Genomic DNA, 25,087 nt, shown 5'->3' on the forward strand with positions numbered 1-25,087 from the left:
GGTGTTGCAGGAGCTAAACAGCTATCTCTTGGTGTTCCCCAGTGCACGAGCAGCTCTGCCAGCAGTCCAGAGCTTCCCCACTGCAGCGCCTAGCCATGCCCCCAAGACCAACACAGCCGGACAAGTGCAGCACCTGAGTCCCTTGTCCCAGTCCTGCTCCCACCCCTCTGCACAGCATCTGCCCTGGAAATGGGGCATGGGGCAGCAGCACCCACCATAGCTGCAAAAGGAGCACAAGAAGGGGCAGAGGAAATGATGCAGCAAATGCAGTTCATCCTGCTACTGTCTTGCAGGGACACGGCGGAGGGGGATTTACGATTCAAGGAGCTTTTGCAAACCAGAGCCCATCCCACATGCAGGCAGGGCTGCATGGACCGTCCCCAGCCCTTGTCTGTCTGTCCGTCCTTGTCCTTCATGTGTGGCTCCAGGCCAGGCCCGGGGGTGCTGCAAGCGAGGGGCCTGGGGGCTGCCAATTGAAATGCCATACGTGTGGTGGGGGTGGAAAGGATACAGGCCAAGAGACACCGCGTCGCTATACATCCATTTGCATGCTTAATCCGCTGCTGGGGAGTATAGCGTCAGGTCCCCCATCTGCTCCGCATCTCGCATCATTAGCTGGCTGGTTTCCGAGGCGGCTCTGAGCAGAGGTGGGAGTCGAGCAGAGAGGGGAGAAGGGAGGCTGGTCCCAGCCCTGCGCGCCACCACATGCCAGCATCCTGGGGAGCTTGGGGGGATCCTGCCCCTTGCTGGAGCCGGTGGGCAGCACACGGGGGGGACCGGGACGGGGTGTGGGTGAAGGGGGGGTCCATTCCTACGGTCTCCTGGGGTGCTGCTGTTCTCCGAGCTCCCCTGTGGGCAGTGCGAGGGGGACAGGGCATCTCCTTGCCTCTCGCGGCTGCTGCCCACACACTAGCTTTGCCCAGGAGAGTGCCCAGGGCAGCAACAGTCCCCATAGCTGGTCCCTCTCCACAGGCAAGCCAGGAGTCACCCACAGCCACCAGCCCATGCATGAAGGAGAGCTCAGCTCTGCCACACGGATCCAGCACATCGACCATTCCCACTGCCACTAACCCAGGGCGATGGCACCAGGGCACAGCCCCTTTAAATCCCTACACTCGCAGACCTGGCTGGGACACTGTAAAGGGAAAAATAAGGCAAAGAAAATTATTTTCTTCTCTCTGGCGAGCCTGGAGAGCTGCCCATTCCTCAGCAGCGTGCTGCCAGCCCTCCCACGCACCTCGCAGCGGAGGACTGCAGAGGCCAGCATGGGCTGGGGGATGCCACGGGGGCCAGGGTGCAGTGGGCCCCCCCCATGCCAGACACCCTTGCTCACCAGGATTCCATAGGGGTAGCGAGGCCCACACAGCCCCTTTCGCCCTGGATGCACAGCACATCCATCTGCTCCATTACCTGCCCCATCTGCCCCATTCTCTGAGGCTATTCTCATCTCCAAGCTCTAAAAAGGCTCAAACTCACCCCAAAATCCCTGATGAACTCCCTAGCTTGGGGCCACAAGGAGGTGCTCCAGCCACCTGTGCTGAGCAAACTGGGGTTTCTCAGCAAGTGGCAATGAAGAGGGGGTCAGAGGGATGGAGGGGCTGGGGGACTAGGGGGGGGCAGGAGAGGAAAGCCCTGTGCCCCCCCAAGGTCATTCTCCCCCTCCGCTTTCACACCCGGCTGGGTTCCTTCATTACTTACCCAAGCTGTAAATTGTCTAATTTGGAGCACACCATTTATCCCTGATGTGCACTTGAGCAGCCAGATTTTGTTGTCAGGTGTGTAATTAATTTTTTTAATGTGATTTCTCTCCTAGGAAACTGCAAACAAACAGTTCTGGCTTTCAGGCCTGAGCGGCTCAGGCGAGCATTGGGGCAGGGAACGGGCAGTCAGGGAGCTGAGGCCAGACCCTGGAGGATGTGAGGAGCCAGGATTTTACAGCAGCTCCCCATGCTCCTGCTTTCCAGCCGGAGCCGCATCCTTTGGCACAGCCCTCTGCCTCTTCTGACACTGCCATGCTCCCCGCGGGCACCAGCAAGGGCTTGCAAGGGGAAGCGACAACTACTCTCCCTGTTCCCAACTCAGTCTTCTGGGAGTTACCATTTTTATTAAGACCAAACATGTCCTTGGCTGCTGGGAATGTGATTTGCTCCTGGAATGAGATTACAGTGGCTCCCAAGGAGCCCATATCAGAATCCACCTCACCGTGGTGATGCTCCCGTCCACAGCTGGAGGCACTACCATTGCTGGATTTTCCCAGGCATCTCTACCATGGGAAGAGGCTGTGCTCGGGCACGGTATGGGAGGATCCCTGTGGACGCACCACCCTGGCCTCTTTCCCCTCAGCTGGGATGTTTGCAGTTCAAGAACGATGCTGGGCTGTTTTTGCATTGCCCATCATCTCTCACAGGAAAGGCATGTGGAAGAGCAGAGGAGAAGCAGCAGCTGAGGGTGGGTGATTGCACATCCCTGTGACCAGCTAGGTGTGACGTGGGGCATCAGGGTGCCCAGTTGCTGCTCCGCATCCCGAGCAAGAGTGATCCTCCCCTGACAAGCAGCATGGAGAGCCACCTGCTGTGAATGTACAAGCACGTCTCTTCACCTCTCCTGCTGCCAGGGAAGTTGTTATATGATTTTTGCTGCTGGTTTTCCAGATGAAAGGAGGTGAAAATCACCTCCATTAGCTGGCAGAGGCAGGTGGGAGGATCTATGTAGAGAGCACTCCAGGGCTGACTTTGCTGTCCCGACCCCTGCCCAGCAAACCCCCGGGCATGGGGTGGCAGTCTGGGGGTGCGGGAGATGCTGTTGTGCCACCCCCATGTGGGGACTCAGGCTGGGGCCAAAGCTGCAGGAGTTTGGGGGCAGCTGGTGCAAAGCAGCCAGAAGACCCCAAAAATGCTCTGCCCTGTGCAGGCTCAGCCAGCAGCAAGGCTGGGGAGCCTACAGCTGGTGACATCCCTGGGACTGGTCCCCTGCACTTATCTGCTTGCTCTCCCACTAGTGCAATGGGTCCCACTGGCAGCAGCTGCCTGCAAAATAAAGTCACTGCTGCAGCCCCCCCGAATGAGCCTTCTAGAGTGGATCTGGCAGCACTGCCCCCCAAGCAGCAGATGCCACCATGGCCACCACAAAACAGACAATGACCTCCCAAGGGGGGATGCCACCACTTGGACCCCCAGGCCCATGGGCCAGACTCCTTAGGGGCTTTTTTCCTGCATATTTAATTCTCTGTTGTGACTTTCAGGAAGGGACAGTGTGGTCCCTGGGGGCCATAGGAGGGGGCTGAGCTCTCTGCTCCCACATCCTGCTGCCTTTTGTGCTTTGAAACTGCCTTCCAAGGAGCTGCTTAGCATTCGAAGCAGGTGCCCATGCTGTTTCAGGGCAAAAACTCTCGTTTGCCTTCAAAAACATATTGATCTTCTGCAGCCTGCCATGAAGGGCAGTGCCTGCCCTCCAGAACGGGACAGCAGGCACATGGGGGCCCAGTTTGGCTTTCCCAAATGCAAATGGAATGAAGGGACCCTGGTCCGTGCTCCATCCCACAGCAGGACCCTGCCATCACACCAAAGCCCATAACCACTCAGCTCTGCAAGTCCCTGGGTTCAAAGGGAAAAGCATCAAAGCCCTGATGTCTTTGATTTCCCTTCATTCTTTTTTTTTCCCCCCTCCTCCCCTGGAGGAGTTCAGCTCCCAGGTACTGCCTGCACAAAAGCAGAAATTAAAATCCCCAGGAACTGCTGCTGTCCCTGAGAAATTCCTGGCAGGGGTCCCATCTACTCACTGCCCATGTTTGGCCACTGGCAGGACCATGGGCAGTCTCCATCCTGGCTGCCCCCAGAATCCCCTCCGTCACCTTCTCACCAGAAACTGGCACCTTTTCACACAAGGTTTGGTGCCACGTGAGGGTTAAGCTCATCTGCCTAATGGGAATGGCTGATTTATCTGCCTGCCTTCCCTCTCCTGATAAGGGCCTGGCTATGGGCTCACCAGGCGGAGGAGGTAATACTGAAATAGCTTCTTTTCTTATACTTCACGTGGGGATTATTATGCTTGTCTTGAGTCGTTGTCGTTCCCCCCCTCCCACTGCCAGCACAGGAAAAATCCCCGGGATGGCATTGTCAGCAGCACTGCCACCAGGCAGGATGGGACTGTGTCCCCTGGCACTGCAGCCCAGCCCCTGGCACCACGGGCTTCCCTCTGCCACCCACTCATAGCGGGTATGTCCTCCCAGGCACCTGTGGTGGCACAGGTAGAGCTGAGGAGCTGAGCATCTCCTCCTGCATTGCGCGCAACACAGCCACTGCCAAAGGGTGAAACCTGTCATGACAGAGAGCAAATTTCCTGCACACCACAAACCCACAGACCTTTGCTTTGAAGTGTGTTTTTATGACTAATTGCAGCTCCCCAAGGCCAGCATCCCCAGCCAGGGTCCAGCATCAGCTGTCCCTGTGGCCTCGGCGGAGGCACTGGCTCCTCAGTGCCTGGCTGAAAAACTCCAGTCTGCGGTATGCACTGTGGCCCTTGGAGACTATAGTCCTGCAAATGCAAAGGAAAAGCAAGTCTTGCTCCAGCCATCCCATGGCCAGCTCCTCCCGGCCACTCCAGGGAAATGACAGGGCCAGTGGTTCCCATTAGCAGGATGAAGTCTGGGGGGAAAAATTATTCTGGATTGTCCCTGTGAGTTCAACAAGGCACACACAGCGCACGGCTGCAATCGATAGTGCCAGGTAGGCACTTGCTCTTGCTCTCACTGTGGTTTGTGTGTCCATCCAGGGTTCCAGGAGGAAGCCTGTGACATGCCATCCATCCACCATGGCTTCTGCATGGGTGCATCCTTTGCTGGGCTCTCCGAGCTCTATTTCCATCCATAGGAGGCAGAAGAGCAGGGATGCTCACTCGTGCATGGCAGGGGTGAGCAGGCAAAGCAGCCATCCCACGGCCAGAGCCTCTCTGTCCCCTCGGCTCCCACGCTGATGGCATGGAGACAGCCCCAGGGACCCTTCGCTGAGGAATGGGGTGGCAGGTAGGGCTTCCTCAGTGTCAGAGCCTGTGGGCTCCCTTCTTAGCCAGGGATGCCCTGCACACACAGGCTCCCACCGGAGCCGTGCTCCTAGCCCGCTCCCATCCCCAGGGCCGGCTGCCCTGGTGCTTCACAAGATACCCAGCCCTGGCAACAACAGGAGGAACAGGGTGAAAATCAGAGATTTCCATCCCTCCAGAAGAGGATTTCAGCAGGGAAGGTAGAACTACACTTCCCAGAGTGCTCCTGGCCCTGCCGGCCGCCAGGGGAAAGGCTGAGGGACCCAGCCACCAGCTCCTCCCTGCTCCTAAATTATTCTCCTTATTATGTATTTGTGGTTTTCTGCACTTAACTGTCTGCCTCGTCCACTTAATTGGGGGATTATTGCTACTACCTGCCCATACGCCAGAGCCCAACTCATTACTGGGGCTTATTTATTAGCAGCGAGGCAGCAGAAACGCACCCTGCAGCTCCCTCTCCTCTGGCACAGGCAGCTGGAGGCGATGGAGGAAAGCTAGTGGGGGCCAGGATGAGGCAAGTGATGGTGGGCACAGCTGCAGTTCAGCCAGGGCCAGGTCAAAAACAGCCTCTGTCAGGCATGGGAGCATCACAACAGCCTCCTCCAGCATCTGGCATCAGCCTGGGATACTGCTGCTCTTGGCAAAGCACAGAAGGAGCAGCGAAAGCCTGACTGCTCCTTAAAATTGCTCCCTGAGCTCAGGAAAGGTCATTCACACAGCGCTGTCCTTTTGCTCACAGTAAGAGACCCCATCTCCTCTCCACAGTGGTGGCTGAGTGACAGCCACATGGCAGGGCAATGCCAACAGCTTGCAGAAGCCCACTGCAGGAGGGCGAAAGTGCCGCTGCCCTGCAAAGGGCAGGACGAGCTACCAGCACCCGACAGCCCCTCTCCAACCCGCTGCTCCCATTTCCAGGCAGGAGAACCTGGGAAGAATGCAGGACAGCAAGCCTGCATATGCTTTGATAAATAAAACATGGCAAGAAGGCAATCAGTGCTGCCCACTTGGCTGCAGGCAGCTCTGCCTGCAGCAGCTGCATGGGGGGGAATTCACAAATGGTGTCACCCCAGCCATCAGGCCGCCAGCCTCGGCGCTGCTCCTCTGCTCACATCCAAGTTTTGCTGCCTCAGCACTGAGGGGGATTGATTTATTCATCAGCTTCTCCATCCCGCAGCAGCCCTGCAAGAATGAGTGGTGCAGTGAGCTGCTGTGCGATGTGACAAGCAGCACAGCAGGGAGCAGGGAGGGCTGACCATGGAGGTGGCACCCGGCTGACCTGCATCCCACCTGCCATGATGCCTGGCAGAGGAGGGACTCTCTGGGGTGGAAAACTTGAGCAGCAAGCTCCTCCAGGGCCATGCTGCTGAGCCCCTCTCAGGCACTAAGTCACAGCCATCCTGCACCCTCTTTTTAGGATGGAGAGGCAGGACCTCGTTTTTCAGAGGGCGATCAGAGATCCCGATGGCCGAACCAATTGCAAAGACAAGTTGCAAAGCGAGGAGCCAACCCCAGAAAGCACCAACCCCAGAGCAACCCTGGGGAAGCTCGGTGGAAGCTGTTCCACGCACCTACAAACCCAAAGCAAAACCCAGGGAAAGGAGCGCTTTGCCTGCCCGCCAAGGAAGCAAAGGGCAGCCGGTTGCGGAGAGGGGTTGGGCAGCGGAAGGATGAGTCCCAGTCCCTCAGGCCAGCGGGGCTCTCAGGAATCCTCTTGGCCATGCTCTGCACCAAGGACCAGACCCTGAACTGGGGTTTTAGCTGCTTAAAACTGCTGGGGACAAGTTCCTGCTCTTTGCCCTGCTCCCTCCTGCCATTCCTTGCTCCATGCAGCAGCACCCAGCCAGCCTGCCCACACCCCTGTCCCGAGGCTCTGCAGTGCCCGGCGCAGACCCCGTCTCCAGCCCCCCCCCATCTGCACTGCTCCCCGCAGCTTCTCTGTGAGCCCTGTGGAGCCCAGTAGGCTCCAGCTCTTTGTCACCCCCCATCCTCAGGACACCCCACAAGAGAGGCTGGGCAAGGGCTTTGTCAGGTGCAAGGGGAGGTCTCTGATTTGGGGACCACTTCTGGCATCTCAAGAGACCCAGAGATGTCCTGCCTGGAGACCCCTCCTCCGGGGGGGCTGGCAGTGCCATGGGACAAGAAGCAGTGACTGAGGGAGAGAAGTGCAGGGCCCTGGGGCAGGAGGGTGAATACTGGAGGGAATTGCTGGATGGTGGTTCGGGAGGGATGGCCAGGTACTGGGGGGAATCGATGATTACTGGGGAAATGGGGGTGGCCAAGAAATAGGGAGATAACGGGAGGCACGGCCGGGTACCGGAATGTGGCTGTACAGGCGCTGGTGATGCCGCTGCTGGGACACAGGGGCATAGCCCGGTACCGGGAGGGATGCCCGCGCACTGCGGGGCAATTGCTGGTTGGGGGAGCGCATAGCCGGGTACCGGAGAGGCTGGCTGGCTAGCGGGGGGGCAACCGCGGGGTACGGAACGGGGCAGCTAGGTGCAGGGGGGCAATCGCCTGGATACCGGAGAGGAGCTGCCTGCGGCGCGGCCGGGGCCGGGGGCTGCCGCCGGGGGCGCGGGGCGGGCCGGAGGCGGGCACGGAGCCGGCCCCGCCCGGGAGGCCGTGCGGCGGAGGGGGAGCCAGCACCGGGGCCCCCCCGTACCGCTACGGCTCCCGCCTCCCTTCCGGCGGCGGCTCCTTCCCTGCGCCGGGGGCGGACGGGGCGGACCGGAGCCGCGCCGAGCCCAGGCAGGTGGGTGCGGGGCCGGGCCGTGCCGTGCCGGGGCCGGGGCCGGGGGCGGGCCCGCCGTGCCGCAGAGCCCGGGGGGGGCCGGGCACGGGCACGGGGATCGGCCCGCCGAGCCTCCCGGGGCCGCCGGCTTATGTAACGGGGCGGCGGCCGCGGGGATGCGGGATGCGGCATGAGGTGCGGGATGCGCGGAAGGATGCAGGTGCGGGATGCAGGATGCAGGTGCGGGCTGCGGGTGCAGGATGCGGGGCTGAGCGGCGCGCCCCCGGACCGCCCTTCCGCGGAGCTGGGGGCGGGGGGGATGCCGGTGTGGAGGGGTGGCAGGAGAAGGGCTGTCACGCTCGGACTAGGCTTTGCATCCCCCCCTCCAGCCCCTCCGTGCCTGGCGATCCCCTGCGGGGGGGGTTCTGCAGAGCGGGGCCGTGGGCAGGGGGCGGAGGCCACCTGCTCCCCCCACCATCCCTGCCTGCACCCGGGGAGGCTCCGCGCAGCCTTCTGCTGTGGGGAGCTCGTGGTACCCGCCAGGGTCTTCCCACGCCACCCCATCACCGGCTCCCTCCTCCCTCCTGCTCTTCTCCAGCTAAGTCCAACCACTCGTGGAGCATTCCAGCCGCATAGTCCCCAGTTCCCCGTGCTCCAACTTCTCTGCCCACTGTATTTTCCCTGCGAGATCCCTCCCATGCCCCATGCTCCAGCCCCTGTCCCCACCGTGCCCCCAGTGCCATGGCTGCAGCACATGGGGCATGTGGCTGCCGTGATCCAGGCCTGGCAACACGCAATGGCACTGCTACCCGCATGGCACAACCGTGACCGGGCAGCTGCTGCCTGAGGCAGGCAGTGCAGTGAGTCAGAGCAGAAAAGCAGGGCTGGCACCTTTGCTCAGGACAGGGCTGATGGCTCAGGGCTTCTCCGTGCATCTAGCCGAGCTCTGCAGGTGGTGGCAGCTGCTGGCCGAGGTTGGTGAAGGAGCTGGAGCAATTCAAGTCAAGCCAAGATGCCAGGTTGGCAAAGAGAGGGTGAGGAAGGGTAAGCTGCGCTCAGGGTGCAGAGAGGTGTCCTCCCTGCCAAAACTGCCCTTGTCCTCCTGAAGTCGCAGGACCCAGAGGGTTGCCAGGAGCATGGCCAGGGAAAACAAGGAGCTCAGCCCCTGGCTGGCAGCATTGCTATGGGTGGCCAACCCTCACCATGCTGGGGAAACTGCAGACAGCTCAGCTGAGACACACTGGCACAGAAAAATGTCTCTATGTCTCCCTTGGCTATGGGCTGAGTGTTTGTTTCTTTTATTGCCTCGCATGATAACATTAGTATTGAAACGACCCCATCCAGACAGGTCTATGAACACCTCTGTAGCGCTGGAGGGTGATTGTGGTTCACACTCTGGCTCTTCCCCGGGTTTCTGCAGAGGTTCTGCCAGGCACAGCCCACCAGGCCCGGTGCTCCTTGTCAGGAGCTGTGTTGGAGCCGAGGGGAGCTGTGTCAGGAGCCAAGGGGAGCCACGCTGAGTTGCCCAGCACAGTTTAAGTACCAGGGCTGAGAGGTCCTGGCAGAGGTCCGGTACTGCAGGGAAACCCTCCAGGGAAGAGATGGTGACCACTGGCAGCATGGCAGAGTTCTGTTCTCACCACTATGGCCTGGTGCTCCAGAGGTCTGGTCTGGGAGGTGGGCATAGTCACTGCAGCCCAGGCTGCCGCCTTTCCCACCGGCACCAAGTCCAAGCCCTCGGGCATCATGTGCTGCTGGAACAGCCAGGGCTGGATGTCCCTGCCCAGAGCAGGACCTTCCCAGCAGCCAGAGGATCTCTGCTGTCGCCCACAGCCTCCGCACATTCATGGCCAGACTTCCCCATTTGTTCTTATGCCAGCATCATCCTCGAGTTTAAATGATCCTTCTCCCTCCCTGGTGTTTACTCGCTGGGTGTATTTATAGAGAGCAATCAGGCCTGCTCAGCCAGGGTAAACAAGCTGCGCTCCTGCGGGCTGCTCTCGCGTGAGCGCTCTCTGCTCACTCGTCCCAGGAGCTTTTCCCTCCGCCTCTCCAGGCTCCACAGAGCCTTCCTGGCTGCAGAGACCCAGACCGTCTGCCTTGGCCAGCCGTGGGCTCTCTGGGCCATGCCTCCAGGCTCTCCTGTCATGCTAGGTCACCCAGTGACTAGCCAGGAGCCACTGTCACCTTTTCCATGCCACTCTGCACCACGGGTGCCTGCTCCCCCTGTAAGCAGCCAGGTCAGCGGATCCATCCCTCCCTAGCTGGTGCCACCAGCTCCTGCTGTAACAGTCACCAGAGGTTCAGAAACATTGCTCATCTCAGCCAAATCCCAGAGCCCCATGATGGGGTGACCTAGACCTGCCCCAGCCCGTGGGAAGGTGAAGTCTGCAAGAGGTGTTGAGATTTTTGAGGCTGAGGGTCTGCTTTTTGAAGGCAAGGCAGGTTGGCTCAGGTACAGGACCCCAACAGGGATATGCCTCTGGGGGCTGCCCAGTGCAGCATGGAACCCCGAGCCCTTTGCATCCCTGTGTGAGAGCCAGGACAGTGCACTGCTGGCACCGAGTCCTGTTTGCAGATATTTTCCCCAAGCATCATGGCTCTGAGCCTTCCCTCTCCCGCCGGTGCCTGGACACAAAGCTGATGCCAGCCCTGAGGCAGGTCACAAGAGCATCTCCCTTAGGCAGGAGAAACACTTTGAGGTGTGGCCCAGTGTTTCACAGCCCGTGCACCCCACTGCTCCCCTTCCCCAGCCCACCTTCCTCTGCAGATTTTTGGACAAGCTCAGCTATAAAAGCAGGGTGTCGAGAGCTGGAGGCGCCAAAGCAGAAGAGCTGTGGACTTGTTAATGGTCTCATCTTGAGCATTAAGTTTTCCCTGAATACTGTGCCTTGTGTCCAGACCTCAGCTGGATAAAGCATCCCTGCCAATGCCTGGAGGCACCACAGTCCCCAGAGCTGGGGGTGTCCTGGCACCATCATCCTGCCCTGCTCTTCCTTACCCTCCACTTTTGGCTGTGGTTGGTGTCTGGTTGCCTGGACAGACAGACTGAGCTAATGCAGCTGTCCAGGTGAGATGCATCTTCATGGTACTGGCAGGCTCTGCCCATTGCAAAAGCATGGAAAAAAAGCCACTTTGCTCTGGGCCAGAAAAAAAAAACCAACCCTGCAGGGATCTGAGCAGCACATCCCAGGATCCTCTGCATCCTCTCAGGTACCTGAGCAGGGGAGCCCTGCTTTTCCCACCCTCGGGGGTTTCAGCAAAGAACAGCTGATTTACACCCCAGGCCATGGCCAACAAAGCAGGGGACTGATCAAGCCTCAGCCCAGCCCTTCTCCTTGGCACTGAGCTGTCTGGAAACCAGCCACCCCCAGGCACATATCCCTGCAACACTCTGCAGCCTGTCTTACCCTGCTCCCAAGCCTTCCCACAGCCCGGAGGAGACAGCGGTTGTCCCCAGCAAAGGTCACCTTCACACTGCTGCTGAGCCCTTTCCAGGCTGAGCTTTTAGCACTGCATTTTCCAGGGAAGCAGGCGCTGTTCTGGAGTCTCCTCGAGGGTCCCCAGTGGGGACCCTCTGCCCCTTTCCCACAGCCCCCAGAGCTCAGGGTCCCCAGGGTGAGCCTGCACCCTCCCCAAACCCAGCACTGTGCCCAGGGGCTGGCATTGTCTCCTGCCCCCGGGGCTAGGACCAGTCATCTCTGCTCTGCAATGCTTTTAAAAATGCAGGCTCCATCCATCCCAGCCCCTGCTTCTCCAGCGTCACCGTTTGCCTGTGTTTCCCCCAGCTCCCTTGGGTCACATATTTATCTCCAATTTGCCAAAGCCTCCCTCCTTCCCCAGGGTGGAGGAAAAGCCTTTGCTCAAAGTCAGGGTGAATTTGTAGCTTCCCCAGGAACCTGCTCCTCAAGTCACAGAGCACAAAACACTCTCATAGCACCCGTCGCAGTGGCACCAGCTGCACCGCGGGGACAGACCGTGCCAGAAACTGCCAGCGTGGTACCCAGCACACTCGTACCTGGGTCTCTGCACAGCATATGCTTGGGCCAGCACTCCCCAGTAGCACCCCCCCTGCATCTTCTGGAGCATCAGAGAGGCATCTAAAGAAGGACATTCAGGGAAGGGACAAGATCCCTGGGCAGAAGCTTCCCAAGGTCTGGCAGAAGTGGGGAGCCCAGAGTGGGGCCAGGCTTTCCCAAATTGCAAGGTCTGAGCAAGGGCTTTTGTTTGGTAGCTTGTTTTAACTTGCCATTATGTTCTCTAAAAAAGAAATTCATCGTCTGCAAGTTGAGGAAGGCAGAGTTAATGTGAAATTTTAAAACCTCAAAGAGTTGAGAGCCCTCTAAATATTTAATAACGGCATACAAACTGCCGGGTGTCTGCAGAGATGGCCAGGAGCCCTCTGCCAGCAGCAGAGGTGGTGTCCCTGATCCAGAAGAGGAGCAAAGACCCTGATGGGCTGCCACCTCCTGCAGCCTGTCACCCTCTGCACACCCTGCTGGGCTCCCACCTGTGAGAAGATGGTGGCTCTTGCCATCAGGTTTCTGCCACCCTTGGAGGTCAGGATGCGGGAGAGTGCATAGACCCACCCTGGCCTTTCCTAGCTGGGGGGAGAGGGCAGCAAGCAGTGGTGTGTTCCATCCATCACCCATCAAGTGATTCTGTTTTGTCCACCCTCTCCGGTCCTGGGGCCCCACCATAGAGCTGATCCTCTTGCTGTCGGTGTCTCCTGCAGGCCCTACTCTCCCTGCGATGCCCAGCTGTCCCCACGAGGTCCTCGTCCCCCTGCGTTAGGTGCCGAAGCCTGCAGACACCCGGCACTGCACACACCAAGGTAGGCAACGCTGCCACAGCTCCGCCGCCACAGCTCCTGGGGGGCCATATTGCTCCCCACAGTGTAGGGGGCACAGTGAAGCCATGAGATGGATGGGGAGGTGCAGAGGTACCACCTGGGGCTGCCTCAGTGGACAGTCAAGCCCCCAGGATTGGGGGTCCATCATGGGCATCCTGGCAAGACCCTGGTTCAGGGCAAGAGGCATTTGGACCAGCTCAGGAACAGGCTGAGGCCACAGGAGTGGGGAACAGCTCAGGCTCTGAGGCGGATGCTGTGCACAGTCCTGCCTGGGGACCATGGCAGGTGATGGTGACTGTGGAGCTGGCACAGGGCCAGGGTTGGGGTTTTTTTTTTCTTTTTTTTCTTTTTTTCTTTTTTTTTTTTTTTTTTTGCCTTTGAAAGCCCCCAGATGGGAAAGGTACGAGCCAAACCCCACTGAAAGCAGCCAAGAATGAATTTTCTGGCCAGAGCCCCAGCAGCTCTTGGAGTGGCGCCGTGCCTGTCCAGCGTCACGCTGCAGCGGAAACCCCAAGTGCAGGCAGGCTGGGGGAGGTCTCAGCCAGGGTGGGCAGCGAGCCCCCCACCCATCCCAGCTGCTCCCTAGTGTGGGGGTCTCACCCCCCCCAGTGCCCTGAGCCAGGGCAGCACAAGCTTATCCTGCTCCCACCGAGCTGCAGCTTGGCTGGCCCCCAGACACCCAGATGTCCCCCCCATGCTGCCACAGAGCCCCCCACCATGCAGCCATCTGCTGCTGTCGGATGACAGGGTGTCCCCAGTGCTGTGGCCCTCAGCCAGTTCTGTTGCCTGGGGCACGGGGCACCTTATCTCCCAAACCTCCTCTCTGATGGGGTGCGATGGGCCTTTCTCCCCCAGGAAGGCAGATGCTGTCCCAGAGCCAGGCTGGGAGTTCGGGTAGAGCAGGACCAGCCGTGACAGCATCCACACTCCTCTCTTCCTCCTGCTCCCCAGCCCTGGTGGTGCAGCAGGGGTTAAAGCACCCTAGGCTCTCTGCTCTCCTCCAGGAGCCCCAAAGATCTTGCAGGATCTTTGCAAGACCAACACCTGTATCAGCACGAGGCTGAACACCTGGGGTGCAGCACCCAGGGTCTCATTTTTGAGGGCACTTTGACTGGAGAGGGAACAGGGGCTGCTGCTGCTCTGCTGTGATCTAGAAGCGTAGTCTTGAGCTAATGGTTCCCTTGTCCTTCATGCCTTTCCCCCAGTGGTGAAATGAGGGTGGGTATAACCCCTCTGAGGCTTTCTGCAGGGAGCAGGTGCTCAAATCCCATCCTGACACAGAGCCAGGAGGGGCCCCTTGGGCATCCACAGTCCCAGCCACCTCTGTCGTTTGTGCCTGCACAGGCCCTGCATGTCCCTGCCAGGGCGGCGGGGATGGAAGTCAGTATGTGCACAGACTGGCTCCTTCCCTAAAGGCGGTGGCTGGGGTGATGGGGAGGGATGGGGAGGCAGCACAGGAGCTTGGCAGGGCTTTTGTCTGCTCCCCAGGCAGTCCCTGGCATGCTGCTCCCAGCTCCACTCTGCACCAGCCCCCCTCTGTACTGGCCCCTGCAGAGCTGTGCAGGTGTGCGTGCCTGCCATAAATATTGATGGGGTGGACTCAGTGCAAGTGTGGCTTTATGTACAGCAGTTGGGATGTAAATGGTGTAAGGACCTGATGTCTGGGCAGGAGAAAGCTAATGCAGGTGATAGCACCGAGGCTGAATGCACAGTGGGTTTTTATAGGGAGTTGGGATCCATCCTGCATGGGGTGGGAAGGTGGGAAGCGGCTGGATGACTAACCCCAGGGCTCATAAACCTGTTTGGGGAATCAGCCAGACCCACAGCGAGCCTAAATCTTCCAGCTGAGACTGCGGTGAGCCACTGTGGCTCCCTCATCCCGCTCCCCGCACAGCCATGCCAGGATAAACAGCGAGGGGCTGCAGTGCCTCTGTTTAATAATGCATGGCACAGAGGCACTGGATGCACGCCGGGAGTCAGGAGCTGCTGGGACTGCAGCACTTGACCGGCGGGGTCCATCCCAGTATCCCCTGGTGCTCATGGAATGTGGACACCTTGGGGCTCTGGGTGGCCCTGAAACTGGGGCTGGCCATCACAGGGCACAAAGCAGTGATGGCGAAGCCAGGACACTTGGTCACTCAGTGACTGACATCCCAGCCACACTGGATGCTTAGCTGGAGCCTGAGGCTGAGTCGCTGTCCCCTTGGGTGCTCTCACTGGGAGATTCAGCCCCTGCGTCACTCTCTCTTGTACGAATGTAGGCATAGATGGTCTTTTTGGGGAGCTCTGGAGGGCCGAGCAGCTCTGGGAGCACCCCTCCCTCTCTGGCATCCTCCTGGGACACCACCATGCTGGGAACAGCTGGAAGATGTGAGCTCGGTCCAATCCTCGCCTCACCCCTCCTGCAGCCACAGCCACCCCGGCTGGCATGCTGGCTGCCGTGCCCAGAGCCAGCAAGTGTGTGCTGGGGCCCTGCAGGCACCCGTTTAAACCCAGCTCCTGCAAGATGCCCTCCTGGGGGACGCACACATCCCTCATTGCGCGTGGTGCCGTGATCCAGCCCCACCAGCCATCTGCTGCAGCAGCTCCCCACCACCCACTCCCTGGCCCACGCTGCGCCCCGTGGCACGGAGCTGGGCAGGGACAGGCTGGGGGTGCCCAGGGTGCCCCCCCACCCCACAGGCAGGAGCAGGCGGATGAGTCTGTGGGAGCAATGCTGATGGGGCCGTGGTAGTGATACAGATGGGTCTGCAATACTGATGCCAGCGGGGCTGTGTTGTGTTATTGATGCAGGCGGACCCATGATAGTGATGCAGGAGAGCAGAAAAAGCCGCAGCATCAGCCCGGAGCCCCTCTGTCTGCAGGGGTGCTTTGCTGTGCCCGTGCAGAGCAGGGCACACAGAGGGCAGCGGGTAGGAGCCTCCCCTGCCCGGCCAGCAAAGCCCGGAGCCAGGGACACCCTGAGGGTATGGGGCCAGCAGAAGCCACCCTGTGAGGGAGGCTTCACGGGCATATTTGGCCTGGTTTCTCTGTCCATCTCTGGTGTGCTCAAGGAGCCCTGCCACCCCCAGCTCCCCGCCCCCGTGCTGCTCCCACAGAGCAGAGCATCGCGGCAGAGCTGGGCTCAAGCCACGGCACAAGCCCACCTCCCTCCCTGCCAGCCCTGGCTCATGGGGCACTCCCATGCCAGCCACAGGGTGAGACCTGCGTTCACACCCCATGCCTGGCATGGAGGGGATAATGAGGGAGTGGGTGCTGGGGGGGCACCCACGTGTGCTTGGGGGCTGTGACCTGCTGTGGGGGCAGAGCAGTGGCCCCAGCATCACCAGGGGCTGGACACAGGCAGCTCTGAGCACCACACGCTTGCACTGAGCACGGCATAACGGAGTGACCCTGGGTCCCCCTTGCCTGGCATGTTGTCACCGGCGGGAGGGACAGCAGGGGTGGCAGGGGCTGTCTCTGCAGCCTGTGCTCAGCCACTGTGCTGGAGGGTCCGGCTCCAGCCTGTCCCTGTCCCTGTCCCTGTCCCTGCCAGGTGCCAGCCCCAAGGGACCACGCTGCTCTTCAGAGGCTGCAGCTGCTGCATGTTTTGTGCTGCCTTTTCCCCTTCTCCCCGATGCTGTTTTTGTTTTGTTTAAGAGGCTGGGTTACGAATTTTAAACAGGCTCCTGAAAAACCCAATTACCTCCAGAAGACAACCTGATAAAAGCTGCCTAAGTGGCACTGTGGAAATCGCCTTGTGCGGCAGCTGAGGGAAAACCAACATAACAAAGCCTTTGGAAATGGAGTTAACCACTTTTAATCCCTTGGTGCGATGAGAAGGACCAATAATTATTTTCTGCGGAGATGGGGGGTGGATAAGTGAAACAGCTGCCCTGTGCTAATGGGTGGCAGCAGGCTGGGCTGGCGGTGCTGCAGGGATGGGTGCAGGTATTCGGGCAGCTGCTTCCCTTGCCCAGGAGCCTTGCAAGAGCCTGCAGAGGCTGTGACCTTGCAGGGTCCCTGTGCGGCTATGGGGCCTGGGGATGATGCTGGCAGTGGGGCAGGCAGGTGCCACTCAAGGCTTTGATGTGGCAGTGACAATCAGTCCCGTGCCCTTTCCCCGGGTGCCAGTGGGGAGCAGGACAGGCACTGCCGGGGCCCTGGCACCCGCACTGGCTCCGTCCATGCCGCGCTGCCCCCGCAAGCCGGCACGGAGGCGACTTGCAGGACTTGGCAGCACTGAGAGCTTCCTCCTCCATCTGGCCATAGTGCTGCCCCCCCATCCCTCCCATCCTGTCTCCCCCAGCAGCTCCAGGCAGCCACCCAGCAGGTGACACTGCCCAGGATGACGCCAGGGGACAGCTGTGCCTGAGGAGTGTCCATGCTGGGCACAAGCAGTCTCCCAGCACTGGGAGCATCTTCCAAACACCTGCCAGAGCCAGCTGGGCTCTAAGGACTGCAGGGATCCCCTGGGCCCATCCCCATCCCAGGAGCAGGGGTGTCCACAGGGGTGCGCAGGGCAGGAGGATGGAAGCAATGCCCAGGGCTGGTGATGAGCCCCCGTCTGCCCTTCCCATGGGATCCCAGCTGACAGGGCAGAGTTGGGCACTCGCCAGCCCATCAGCTGTGGTCACGCTGCCGGCACCAGCAGCTGGAGTGCCAGGGCGGCTGGCCACAGCTCACGTCAGCCTCATGCTTCCCGTGGCAGCAGGGACGGGGGCTGCTTCGCCCACCTCCCCCCAGCCACCCCACGCTTGGGGACAGCACTCCAGGCCATTGAGCCCCAAGGAGGGCATGCCCAGCTTAGCACTGGGCGCTGGCACAAGGGACGGCCTGTTAGCTTGGCCACAGCTCTTACTGGGAGCAATCCCTGGGCACACTGGGAGCTACTGGGGGAGGATGTGCTTAATGAGCCGAGGCATCTCCAAAGATTGAAAGACTCAAGGACCCATCCCAGGAACAAAAGGAGGCGTTTGTCAGGCGCTGAGAGACGGGCTTGTTAATTCCTCCTGGCTGTCACACTTATCTGTAATGAATTTGTGCTCTGCTGTATTATTTTTAATACAATAGGAGCGGTGCTGCCCGCCCACCGCCCGGCTGCCGGGAGTGCTGACGTCAGTGCCCGGAGCAGGGCTGCTGCAGGACGGATGGACGGATGGACAGATGGACGGGCCAAGCGCAGGCCTGTCCTGCTGCCCACACACCTGTCCCACCAGCAGCAGAGGGGCAGAGCCGGACTGGGCACGAGGGCAGGAGGCATTTTTTTCCATGGAGGTGGAAAAAGGAGTTGGTGGTCAACGCCATGGTGGAAGGAGGCTGAGGGCTCAGGGTGGGCAGAGATGGGGTGCTCCAGGGAGTACTTTGGGGAGCAAGTGCAAGGAGGTGAACAAGAGGGCCATGTCCTTGATGTGGTGGTGTCCCCATGCTGGGACCTGTTTGTGGCAGCAGCTGTGCGCAGGGCAGGAGCCGACAGCGGGTGCACACACGTGGGTCTGTCGGTGCTGCATCCTTGTGCAGGTGCTGGGCTGGCACTTGTGTGCTGGTTTTGTGCCCCCCCCCCCCCCCCCCCCCCCCAGCTGCAGGATAGCTCCCCCCTGCTGCCCCCCATCCTGCATTGCCCCATCCTCCCAGCAGCAGCACCGGCAGTGCCCAGCAGCACCGACAGCATCTCCACAGCCCGCACTGTCGGGTTTGTGGGGGCAGCTGCAGCCTGTCCCAGCTCCCCGCAACCTCCCACACGTGGAGGCGGGTGGTCCCTCAAACGACCCCGCACCCAGACCCTCTCCAGCACTTTTCTGGGCTGTAGCTGTGAGATTCCCCACAGGGCTGCTCCTCCAGAGCCTCACCATTAAACACCAGCCTGGCTCAGAGCGCTGCTAATCTGATTTGCAAAGGGCTCGTCTTATTTCTAATAACCCAGGGCTGGATTAATTAGGAGGCGCCGGCTGCACCTCTGCGGAGTGGCAGGGTTGGCAGTGGGGCACATGCCTGTCCCCAGCACCTCTCCTAGCACTGGGATGAGGATGGGAGACCTGGGGGAGCCCTGTCACACAGCCGGGGGGGACACAGGAGGGGCTGCAGGAGCCTGTCTCCCTTTAGGCAGGTGCAGGGGGGCGGGCAGGGTAGTGCCCCCCATTCCCTGCCCGAGGATCCCCTGCTGAAGGGGGTCCTGAGCTCTGTGGGCATCACAGCCTGGATGCCACCATACAGCCCCCCGCCCCACTTTGGGACACCCCCGGGGGAGCAGCACCAAATATCCAAAACTGGGGCCTCCAAGTGGTGGCTGTTGGGGTGTGTGTGTGATGATTTATCAGGGACTTTAATTAAACTCCCGCAGCCACCCTGCACTGTGGAGGGGGACGGGGTTCTGCGGCTGGGGGTGCTGGGGGAGGGAGCATGGGGGGCAGACTGGGGCGGGGGGGCAGCTCCGGCTGATTAATGCCTCGTTTCCCCCATTAATTGCCGCGGAGGTGAATCATTGACCTCGAGCAGAACGCACTCCCCGCTGGGGGGGGGTCGTCGGGGGGGGGGGGCGTCGGGGGAGGGGGTCGTCGGGGGGGGGCCCGTCTGCATTCTGCGGAGCGGTGCGGGAGCGGTGCGGGGCTCCCGGAGGCCCCGCCGGGCGGCGGGATGTTTCCCCGGGGGTCGTGCGGCGTTTCGCGGAAGGCGAGGGTCTGTCCCGCGTACCCCCGCCGCGGGGGGCCGGGCCGCGCTGTGCCGGGGCGGGGGGAGTCGCCCCGGGCGGGCCCACGCGTGCCGCCGGGGGCGGGCAGGGGCCGGGCCGCGGCGGGGCGGGGCGGGAGGGCGGAGCGGCGGCAGCGGAGAGCGGCGGCGGAGCCGGTGAGTGCCGCGCCGCGCCGGTGCTGAAGGGACAGCGCCGCCGCTGCGGCACCGGGCGGCCCCGGGCTGCGGGCGGGGCCCCGCGCCGCATCCACCGGGGGGGCGGCGGGTCCCCGCGGCACCGCGTCCCCTGCGCGACCCCCCCCCCCCCCCCTCCGCGGCTCCCGCCCTCCCTGTGTCCCTGCGCCCCCCCCCCTCCGCCGCGTCCCCGGTGTCCCCTGCGCCGCCGTTGCGTGTCCCTCGTTCCGGGTCCCCCCGCGTCTTCCTTGCCGGCGCACCCCCCCAAACCTGCGGTGCGTCCCCCGGGTTCCGCACCCCCCTGCGGTGCCGGTGTCCCCCGCATGCCGGGTGTCCCCTACGTCCCGTGTCCCCGCTGTCCCCCGCCTTCCCGGCGCCCCCCCGTGTCCCCTGCGTCGCTGCAGCCCGTGCGGCTCCGGGGTCCCGGCGCCTGCCAGTGCCCCCCCGTCTGCTCGTGAACCTGCACCCCTCCCACGGTGTCCGTCGTCCCCCCCCGCGGCTCCGGTATTCCGGTGCCCCCCGTGTCCCAACGGCCCTGGTGTCCCCTGCACCCTCCCTGCGGTCCCAATGTCCCAGCCTCCCCCGGTGTTCCCGCATCTCCGGTGTACCCCAAGCTCCCCCTGCATCCCCGGGGCTCAGCACGGTACTGTCTGGAGCCCTCCCCCCCCCCCCCCGCCAGGTGCCACGGGGTGCCACAGGGCTGGGAACAACAAACTTCCCCGTGTCCTCGTTCGTGGTGCCTCCCACAGCCCACTGCGGGGTCTCGGGGAGCTGGGGTGGGGGCATCCTCGAGGCTGCGGCACCCACTGGGTGAGTGCACACGCACGCACACGCACACATACACCTACCCGCTGCAAACTGCACACCCAGGCTGTGAGCGCAGCCTGCAACCCCACACGCACACACAGGGCATGCAGGGGGCACAGGCACACACACACCCCCCCACACACACCCCGCCTGCAATCCGCCACATGCATACACACACAGAGCATGCCAACAGCCTGCAACACCCCCACACATACACACACGCGGCACAGTCTGCAAATTTGTGTGCACACAGCCCCCCCCCCCCCCCCCCCCCATCCAGCCTGCAAACCCACGGACCTGCACATACAGCCCCCCCACACACACAGAGCCTGCAACCCCTTCACACAGTGTGCAAACACGTACATGCAGCACAAACACACACAGGGCGCACAAACGCAGCCTGCAGACCTGTATGCACACACTCGCCCATGCAAGCCCTTGCACACACATCCGCAGAGCTTGCAAACCCTGAAACTCACGCACGCACGCTCAAAGCTTGCAAACAGGCTGCAAGCCCGCACGCTGTGTGGGCACATGCAGCTTGCAGCCCCACAAACTTATATACAGATGGGTGTGTACCCCCCCTACTTCCCCCCTGCAGACACAGCCTGCAGCCACCCGCAAACACACCTCTTGACCAAACACAGCTTGCACATGCAGCTCGCACACACCCCGCACGCAAACACAGCACACACATGCACAGACCGTCCTGCACATGCAGTGTCCCTGCACAGCGTCACACACCATCTCCAGCACCCGCAGGGATCACACCCAGAGTCACAGGCTGCTGCTTGCAACCCTGACAGCCCCCAAACACTGTCACAACCTGCCAACAGCCTCTGCTCCATCCCTCTGCAGAGCACATGCATTGCCATAGACACATGCGCACACATGCAGCACCCCGTGTCCGGTTGTGTTGCGCTGGCATCCCCAGGCAGGGTCTGTTGTCCTGGCCCACAGCAGGTGGTGGCATGGTGGGTCCCCATCCTGCCAGCCCCCAGGCAGCACCCCAGGGCTCCCTGGCTCCTGCTGCCCCACTGAGGCAGTGCTGAGGTGGAGAGTCCCTGCCTCAGACCCTCCACAAGTCCCCAAGGCCAGCAGGGATGTGAGGAGGGGGCCGGGGGGAGCAGGCACTGCCACCAGGCAGATCTGTCCACCCTCTGCCTGCAGACCCCAAAAGCTCCCTCTGCCCATCCTGGAAAGCATTTGGGGCTGGAGATGCGGAGTCCATCCCTCATGCCTGGGTGGTGGGGACCCTGAGCACTGCACCCCTGACCGTGTCCCTCTGCCCACGCAGGTGGCCCTGGTCGGCAAGCCCGGACAGCAGTGGATGAGCGCTGGGCACTGGCCTAGCCGCACGCACACACCGGCACCATGGACTTTGTCATGAAGCAAGCGCTGGGCGGTGAGTGGATGCCGTCCCCCCTCAGGGTCCCCCCTCCGGGAGTGATTCTGGCTTCCACACCCCAGGGAGCATGCTGGGAGGGACATGGCAGGGGTACAGAGCTGCGGGGAGAGCCACCAGCAGCAGGGAGCTGCTGCCGGAGCCCTCCGGGGCTCCTGTTCCCAGCACCAGCAGCGCCTGGCTGGGGAATCCCAGCTCTCCCGCTGCTAAGTGGGATTCCCTGGCGGGTCCCCTGGGTGCCAGCAACGAAAGAGCTGCTGGTGTCTCCCCCGACTGACGCCAAACTAGGGCAGCACAGCCAACCTGCAGCACTCCCCATCTCCGCAGCCTCCAGAGCCTGTGTGCAGCCAACTCTGGCACGGGTGGCCCTGAGGATGTCCTGGGTCATCCTTGCTGGGGGGCTCCATGCCCTCCCTACCTCTGCAGGGGTTTGGGGAGCAGGCGCTGGGCTGCAGCACCCCTTGGGGACCAGCCAATGGTCTTGTGCTGTGCAGGGGCCACCAAGGACATGGGAAAGATGCTGGGGGGTGAGGAGGAGAAAGACCCCGATGCGCAGAAGAAGGAGGAGGAGAGGCAGGAGGCCCTGCGCCAACAGGAGGAGGAGCGGAAAGCCAAGCACGCCCGCATGGAAGCTGAGCGGGAGAAAGTCCGGCAGCAGATCCGTGACAAGGTGGGCACACATCTCCCCTGCACCCACCCCTACCCACAGCAGCCGGGGTAGGGCTGGGACAGGGAGCCAGCATGGCCAGGGAGGAAGGTGGCCTGAGGCGGTGGTGATGGGCACAGGGCAGAGCATGGGCAGTGCCCACCACCTGCCCTGCTGAGGAACTGTGTCCTTGCAGTACGGGCTGAAGAAGAAGGAGGAGAAGGAAGCAGAGGAGAAAGCTGCACTGGAGCAGCCGTGTGAGGGCAGCCTGACGCGCCCCAAGAAGGCGATCCCGGCGGGCTGCGGGGACGAGGACGAGGAGGAGGAGGAGAGCATCCTGGACACCGTCCTCAAGTACCTGCCTGGCCCGCTGCAGGATATGTTCAAGAAGTAACAACACCGCCGACCCTGCCATGGGGTGTTGGGGCACGGGCGCCCTCTCCCCTCCAACCCCTCCATCAGTTCCCTTGGCCCCGGGGGGGGGGTGTCCCTGCACCCCCTCCCCATTCCTTTCCCCCTTTGCCCTGACCACACCAAAAACCCGCCCCGTCCCGTCTAGGCAGGGCCCCCCCACCACGCCGTGCCAAAGGGGAGCGGCCCTGGCTGGACAGGGTGAACAGGGACCAAATGCACTGATGTAACCTCGTGGCAGGCTGGGGGCACCCCAGGCCCTACCGGCTCCCCCGGGGTGGCTCCCTGTGCCCCCTGCCCTGCCCCTCCTGCCCTCCCAGGGGACCCCGGCAGGCTTTCGCTTGCCTGCCCTCGTCCCCAGCACTGCCATCCCCCTGCCCTGTCCCGCCCTGGGCCAAGCCCAAAGCACAAAGCCAGGCGCCCTGCCCGCAGCTCCCCCATCCCCGGTCCCGGGAACGGGGGTCCCCCGGGGCTGCTCGGTGTGCCCCAGCATCGGGGGGTTGGAGGGGACCCCCCTCCCCGCATCTCTGGCCCCATAGTTAAAGCCATATCAGTTAGACTGCAATACTTCAGCACCGGGAGGAGCGGGCACCGCGCTCCGCCGACCGTGTACAAAGGCACGTGCGGGGCAGGGACCCCCCTGCCTCGTCCCCCCACCCCGTCCCCGCCATCCCCACCGCTCGCTCGTCTGTGTCTCAGCCCCACTGGCCCCCGTTCTCGCATTAGTGTCTCTGTGCCAGGGTGCGCCCCGTCGCTCCATGCGTCCTCGTGTCCGCTGCTCACACTCCCCACCCGCTCCCTGAGTCCCTGCTGTCCCTGGGGCCACCCGCAGCGCTGAGCCGAGAGCCCCCGCCGCACTGCCGGGGCCCCCACTCTGCCCCCTGCAATAAAGCCAGCACGGGGCTGAGGGCTGCCGGGCCAGTCCTGGGCTGGGAGTGCCCGGCTGCCCCCCACCCGACGCTGGACACACACGGGTCCCCGGGGCCTGGGAAGGTATCCCTGGGCAAGCAGCCCGGGCATGTCCCAGGAGCTGCTGCTTGCACCCCAACGGGGGGACGTGGGGGCATGCCCTCATCCCCGTCCGTCCCTTGCCGCACCGTGCTCCCTCTTCCCCGTGCTTCCTCTGCCACAGCCCCCAGCTGTTCACCAGGGGCTTCCCTGGGAGGCGGCGGGCAGCTCGGGGCCCCACAGACATGCTGTGACCATCCTGCTCGAACTAGTCTTTGACAAACTAATAAAATAAAGGGATTTGTACATTGCTCCGGCCTCTGCTCAGCCATTGCTTCCCTGGGCCCCCACACCAGCTCCCTTGCCCCTCCATCTCCCCTCCAGAGCTGAGACCTGGCAGTTCATCACTTAAGGAGAGGCCACAGGGCCCAGCCTGGGCAGCACCCAAGTCCAGCCACAGGTGGAGAGAAGCCACACACGGCTCCCAGAGCCCTGCTCAGTCCAGCTGCCTCCCCACACCCCCATGCCCACCCTGCAGGTGCCCTCTCCAGGGCTGGGGACAAGGTAAAAGGGATGGGTACTGGTGGGACCCCGTCCCACAGACATGGCACAGGAGCTTCTGGCCCTTCCCCCTGACTCTGGGACTCTCCTCACAGGATGACTTGACCCTGGGGTACAAGGGCTGTTTCTTGTGGGTCACGGGCACAAGGCTACGGGCAGGGCCTGGGCAATCGGGCACCTCATGCCCCCCAGCAAGGCAGGGCCCCTGGCAGTGCTCAGATGTGGCACAGCCTCTGTCCGGAGGCAGCCTCAGCTTTGACTGATTTGTCATCATTTACCAGCAAACAGCTCAGGCGTTACCCAGGCGGCATCAGCAGAGCAGCCACCTGGAAAAGCTCGTGTCAGAAGAAAATATTAGGGTAGGAAATGATAGAGATCTTGCAGGCAAGGTCTCCATCACAGGCAGGCTGTGCCTGCACCTCCTCTGCAGCAACCGTCTCCCCTGCGACCCAGCGTGCCGGCACAGGGCACAGGTGGGAAGACAGCCCCACAGCTCTCCTAGGGAGCAGGGATGGGGCAGGCACTCCTTGTCACCCCTGGCAGGGGTACAGGGAAGGGCTCTGCCCAGGGCTGGTGACCGTGGCATGGAACAGGCAGCATCTTCTTCTGGGGCCTCGGCCCTGCTCCATCCATCCAGGATGCTGCCAGAAGGAGCAGGGTTACAGGACTGGGACAGGTCCCTGCGGCTGTCCCCATCCTCTGTGCAGTGTCCTTGCTGTCGCCTGTCCCCAGTGTGGGGGCGCAGCGCCCCCTGGCGGGGTGACAGCGCAGGACAGGAGACAGGGACAGCGGGGACAGCGGGGGCAGCCCCGCAACACAGACCCCTTAGTCAGGGCCTTGCCACGGCCA

The 25,087-nt window shown here is 62.2% G+C and overlaps 1 protein-coding gene across 4 annotated transcripts; it reads left to right on the top strand.

Annotated features, from left to right (window-relative positions):
- Window positions 1-7,657: 7,657 nt before the first annotated feature.
- On the top strand, window positions 7,658-23,988 carry CPLX2 (complexin 2). 4 transcript variants are annotated; one of them, XM_037398823.1, is made up of 5 exons: window positions 7,658-7,789; window positions 12,504-12,602; window positions 21,565-21,672; window positions 22,167-22,342; window positions 22,515-23,988. In XM_037398823.1, the coding sequence occupies exons 3-5, from the start codon at window positions 21,642-21,644 to the stop codon at window positions 22,710-22,712; spliced, it is 405 nt and encodes a 134-aa protein (XP_037254720.1). In that variant the 5' UTR covers window positions 7,658-7,789; window positions 12,504-12,602; window positions 21,565-21,641; the 3' UTR covers window positions 22,713-23,988. The 4 variants fall into 4 exon arrangements, with proteins under 4 accessions (XP_037254720.1, XP_037254723.1, XP_037254721.1 ...); XM_037398824.1 differs by lacking the exon at window positions 7,658-7,789 and adding an exon at window positions 7,893-7,988; XM_037398826.1 differs by lacking the exon at window positions 12,504-12,602 and having other exon boundaries at window positions 7,669-7,789.
- The last annotated feature ends 1,099 nt before the right edge of the window (window positions 23,989-25,087 follow it).

The sequence above is a fragment of the Falco rusticolus genome, chromosome 8, assembly GCF_015220075.1.
Source record: "Falco rusticolus isolate bFalRus1 chromosome 8, bFalRus1.pri, whole genome shotgun sequence".
NCBI lineage: Eukaryota > Metazoa > Chordata > Aves > Falconiformes > Falconidae > Falco > Falco rusticolus.

Excerpts from the sequence above, each read along its gene's own strand:
- CPLX2 (XM_037398823.1), top strand. The coding sequence starts at position 21,642 with ATGGACTTTGTCATGAAGCAAGCGCTGGGCG. Across the intron at positions 21,673-22,166 it reads CATGAAGCAAGCGCTGGGCG|GGGCCACCAAGGACATGGGA; the intron begins GTGAGTGGATGC and ends TGTGCTGTGCAG. Across the intron at positions 22,343-22,514 it reads GGCAGCAGATCCGTGACAAG|TACGGGCTGAAGAAGAAGGA; the intron begins GTGGGCACACAT and ends GTGTCCTTGCAG.